Raw genomic sequence first — 5,172 nt, 5'->3', positions numbered from 1 at the left:
CAAAATTTCATGTAAAGATTTACAACTTGTATCACCTATGTGCACATTTGACAAATTCTCATCTGTGCAAAAACTGCAAACTGTACATAGTAGCCGTGTGACATAGCCTATACTCAAAGTAAATTTTAAGGCCTAGTAAAAAATAAAAAAGAGGCTAGAATTAAAATCATTATAGGATTAATAGGGGTTAAAGAGGTTATTTATTTTACAAGTGTATTAGATTTGGGTGATCATTCTGCAGAGACTTTAGACATGATTATAAAAGAACAAAGTATTTTGCACAATCAACATTTCTCCTCTTGCTCCACAGTGGAGCCTACAGCTCGCCTGCTCCATCGCTCTGAGGTATGTTAAGAGCACCGAAGTGTGTTTCAGAACAGAGCCAAGACAGCTAGGCTTCCTCTGTGTACTTTCTATTTGTGAAATCGGCTTTTATCAGGGGTTCAAAGCCTCTGTTTCTTCGCTGACGCAGGTAGAGCACAAAGATGAGGACAAGCACCAGGAGACCAACAAAGACGCCCCCTAAAGTGGAGCCGAGAACAAACACCGCCGGTCCGCCATCTGCATCTGTGAAGATGAAGGACAGGTGGAGAAGTTCATTGAAATCTTATTTTGTAGAGGAAAAAAACAAAATGTTGATTCTATCTGTTGTTTACAGTCAGAAGATGCGAAAAAAAATTACCTAAAAAGTTAAAGTTTTGCATTTTTTTTTTAATCAGAAAACAAAGAAATCAACTAATCAAAAAAAAATCATGATTTTGTGGCTCACCATCCAGAGAAATAGCGTAGGAATATCCCAGCTGCTCCGAGGGGATGTAGATCTCCTCATTGGTGATCGGAGGGAAGAAAGGAACCATGTTGTAGTCCCTGTTGTGACCTATAGGGGCCATCTCGTCGGGAAAAGTGGCATTGGAAGGAACGAACTTCCGCATCCACTCGTCAAAAATGGCATCAGTAAAAGCATGCAGCACCTGGAAGATTTCAAGTGACATTGTTATTTAAATAAAATGCAAAAGTTGGGGGGAATTTTGGCTCGAGTCTCACCAGGAAGATTGGATCGTTGGCTGCAGAGTGAGACAAAGCGCTGGTTCCATTGAGCATGGCATGGACCAGGTTGTGAAGGTTGTTGACCGCGTCGTCCAGTTCTCCATCTGGTTTTTCATACCCCTCAAGAGCATTTCTGTGAATATTAAATGCAAAATCTAATGAATAAGAGCTATCTGAGCTAGATTTCTCACAGATTACCCAAATCTGTGATAAATCTAAACTAAAAGAAGTTTTACCTAAAGCTAAAAGAAGAGTTGGTGAAATATGGCGGACTGTCAAAGTCTCTGAGCCCCAGACAGCTTCTGACGTCGTTCATGCTGGGCAGAGTGCCGTTGGATCTCTCCATGATGCCTCTTTGAATGAAACCCTCATTGGTGCCGTTGCAAAGAGTCACCAGACGGTTGTAATCATCCAAACTGAAAAGAAAAATGAAACATTTGTCAATACCCTAGTTTTTTTTCATTGTTTGTTTGTTGAGCTACCTATAATAATTCATATTTTATTTGTTTCTTTAAAAACCAATGGTATATAACCAAACCCATCTTTTTGCTCTGTAGTTCATCATCAGTCCACTAGGGGCAGTAGAAGGGCTTTTCCTGCTCATCTCATCTCGTCTACATTTTTTGGTAAAAGTTTTGCTCATTTACAATAATAATTGGTGAGAAAAGCTCATCAATTGATGTTCTTTTTTTAATGACTACTTGCTGTATTGAAAAAAAATGTAAAATGTGTTAATAATGAATTCTTAATAATACAGTTACAGCATGTTAAAAATGTGTGGATCTAATTTGAAACAGTGGGTTATAAAATTGCTTCTACACACTCATGTCAATACTTTTACCTCTTAAACTATTGTTGTGAGCAAACACTTACCAAATCACCTAAAGTATCATAATTGATACTATCAATATCTTATTTAAAAAAATGTTGCAAAATGGTTTAAAAACCTCTAAATTCCCTCCCAAAAAAAGTTGATTTTTCTGCCAATTATTTAATGCAGTAGGCTGTGGAAGCTGAACCAGTAACATTTCTTTTCTTCATGTAATCAATAATTCACCTGTTACACACCACCCCCCATCTGGAGAATCTGGACTGGTTACTGATGAGGGAGGGGTTGTCCGGATTTCTTCCCCCCAGCATGGAATCGGTGCAAACATCGCACTCGCTCTGACCTGTGGCAAAGTTCCAGTAAGGGATGGCAAAGTTCTCATCACCTGAAAGTCTCTGGAGAAGAAGAAAAATTGTTGTTTAAACCTTTGTGCATCTAAAACGAATATCAGGATAACAATTAGGATTTTCTTTTCAGTTACATTAATTTTAGGTACAATTTTATAATAAGATTCTTAAAAAAGCTTTATTAACACATTAACAAATATTATCAATGTGTTTGTAGGGTGTTAGTAAGACATTTATAAGCACAATAAGCCAAATTATTAACATACTTAGTAAGATTCATTCATATCTAAAGAGAGACTATGGTCTAAAAAAAAAATTAATAAACTGCTAACAGAAATTGTCAAAACAACCAGCTAAACATTAATGTTTTAAAGTCTAAATTATATTTTTCATGCTTTAATATTATAAAGAATCTGTTTTTCTAATCTTTATGGTGTCTTGAGGAATAGATGCCCAATTAAAATGCAGAAAACTACATTTGTAAACGTCAACAACTCCCTTAAGCTTTGCTGGTGCACTGAGGAAGAACCTACAACTTTCCTATTGTTGAATCCAGAAAATCTAGACGGTAAAAGTCGAGTGTTTGACAAAGTTGCTGTACTAGATTAAAGTGACGAGTGAATCAAAGGTCCCTTTAATGTTCAATGAAATCTTTGAATTTGCTTCAAAGCAAAACTCCTTTTTTAACTCTTGCCTGACATTGTAGCCCAGTTCATACCTGAAGCTCCCTTTCCAGGCTTAGAAGGTGGTACCTGTGCCAGGTGATGAAGGCCGGGCCTTTGTGGGAGAAATCGATGGCTTTGAAGGGACGACCGGGACCTGCAGTAGAATGGAAATTCAGATTTTCAATCAACTAACTTCAATCAATAGAAACATACACGATGTAGGATTTAGGTCTGTGAAACAGAGGAAATAAGAAAATATATATCCCGATTTTACCTAGAAGAGTGTCTCTAACGGAGTAGTAATGCTGCCAAACAAAGAAGTCATATATGGAAATGTTGGCAAACTGTGGATCTGTCCCATTTGGTCCCAGTAATCCCAGCCAGTGTTGAGTAGCGATGACATAATCTGGATGGATGGTGGTTTTAGCCAGATCCAGCACATTCAAGAACTCATTAAGCTCTTCTTGGGTCAAGGAATGGATGTCCTTCCGTACGATGGGAGCCTTTTTTTGGTCACAATTTGATCCCGTCCAACCAAACTTACATTGGCCACAATCAAAGCCTGCAAAGTTTCCTGCAACACATACATTGAATTAAATTCAAAGTACTGGATACGTAGGATTAGTGCTGCCTGCTTCACTTACCAGTGCATCTACAAGTCTGGTTAAAGAATTTAGTGGGCCACCTCTCTCTGTCATCCACATTTCGCAGCCTGTATGGTCCTCCCCATGGTTTGTTGTCCACCCGGACAGCAGTGCAACTTCCTCTCCCTGACAGGGAGCCGCAGACGTCGGTAGGATCTGAGCCCAGAGCGGGGCAGCACCTCTTGGACTGGATCCCCTCCACTGTGCAGCACACTCGTGGAAACTGAGCCTCTACCGGCACGAGCAAAAACAGAAGCGTCACTGCGATCATCGTATTCCACCTGTTTGTTTCCTCCCGTCAGTGGTAACAAATCACTTTGTAGATCAACCCTCAGCGGTCAATTAGTTCCTCTTAAAGAGAGTGGAATCTCAGTCGGCCACGGTTTCCTGCTGTGTGACTTCAAATTAGATTGAGCGATAGCGGTAACATCTGCAAAAACAACATTTAGAGCCAAATCATGTTGCGTTCCAGCTGGTTACACACACATTAAGAATGATTCTAATGTCTGCTTTTGCTTTTGTAGGGCTGAGGAGGATTAAGCCATTGGTCTTGTGATGATCACCTGACAACAATGCAGTGAGCTGCAGCAAAATCTGGATGAATACCAAGAAACCGCCTGAAGGGACTATTATTCTGTACAGACTCTTTTCAGCAACACATAACAGGATAACTGTCTAGATCTGCATTTTATGTGACGACATTTGGAGTTGATTATATTCATGAAAATGATAAAGTTTGATTCGTTGTTTTTGTATCTGAAAAAAAGTGTCCAAAGGAGCTGAGCCTTTTTTTTTTTTTTTTCAAGTCTATGCATTTCACCTCTTGACCACCAGCGTCAGCTGACTGTGTGTTGTGCATTAAAAAAATGTAGAGAATGTACATTTTTTATATACCTTATGAACTACTATAATGAAAAAGCAGTTTTTGTTCTGATTTTTTTTAATTCTAATGCTAGTGGGGTTAACAGTCTGTTTACTTAAGAAAAAAATAAAAAAATTAAAAAGTATATTTATTATTTTAAAAAAATATTTTAAAAATAGCAACCACAAAATGTATTTTATACATTCCTATGATTTCATATATTCTCATAATAATTAATTTAACAGAAGATTCATCATAAACTAATAGTATACTTTAAAATTTGGAATAAATTAACTTAAATAACTGATCATAAGCAGACAAGTAGAGTAAAACATTCAAGCAAAAAAGGGGATAAACATATGTGATGACAAGGGATTTAAAATATATTAAATATGTATTGAAAAATTGATCAAGAAGTGGGAGTAACAGCAGTAATTATATAAAATATATATATGTAGTAAAAATTGATCAACCAACTGCAGTATTACTTGAAAACCACAGATATAAACAAGACTAAATTGGTTAAAAGTTATAAAATCAATCAAGAACTAAATAATGAATTCCTAGTGAACTGCTGTTTCTCTTTATGTTTTTTTCTACCATTTTTGTCTTTTCATGTGCATGTGATGTAAACAAAAAGACGTCCAATCATAAGCTTGTTTCTTCCAATTCAATACCTGAATATATTTCTCTGTAAAATGCCATGCCTTATTATTTATACCTTTAAATGCTATATGAATAAGAAACATATAGATTTTGGCATTTTCGGTAAAAGAAT

At 37.0% G+C, this 5,172-nt stretch overlaps 1 protein-coding gene across 1 annotated transcript; it reads right to left on the bottom strand.

Annotated features, from left to right (window-relative positions):
- Nucleotides 1–214: 214 nt before the first annotated feature.
- dct (dopachrome tautomerase) lies at nucleotides 215–4,027 on the bottom strand. The gene is made up of 8 exons (XM_024285900.1): nucleotides 3,533–4,027; nucleotides 3,163–3,462; nucleotides 2,942–3,042; nucleotides 2,105–2,271; nucleotides 1,284–1,463; nucleotides 1,045–1,180; nucleotides 770–971; nucleotides 215–567 (listed from the first exon to the last, which is right to left on the bottom strand). Exons 1-8 carry the CDS (start codon nucleotides 3,801–3,803, stop codon nucleotides 392–394), a joined length of 1,533 nt encoding a protein of 510 aa, XP_024141668.1. The 5' UTR covers nucleotides 3,804–4,027; the 3' UTR covers nucleotides 215–391.
- Nucleotides 4,028–5,172: the final 1,145 nt, after the last annotated feature.

Source organism: Oryzias melastigma, linkage group LG21 (assembly GCF_002922805.2).
Source record: "Oryzias melastigma strain HK-1 linkage group LG21, ASM292280v2, whole genome shotgun sequence".
Taxonomy (NCBI): domain Eukaryota; kingdom Metazoa; phylum Chordata; class Actinopteri; order Beloniformes; family Adrianichthyidae; genus Oryzias; species Oryzias melastigma.
The sequence above is the reverse complement of the archived record's forward strand: the minus strand, read 5'-3'. Positions and strand labels throughout refer to the sequence as shown.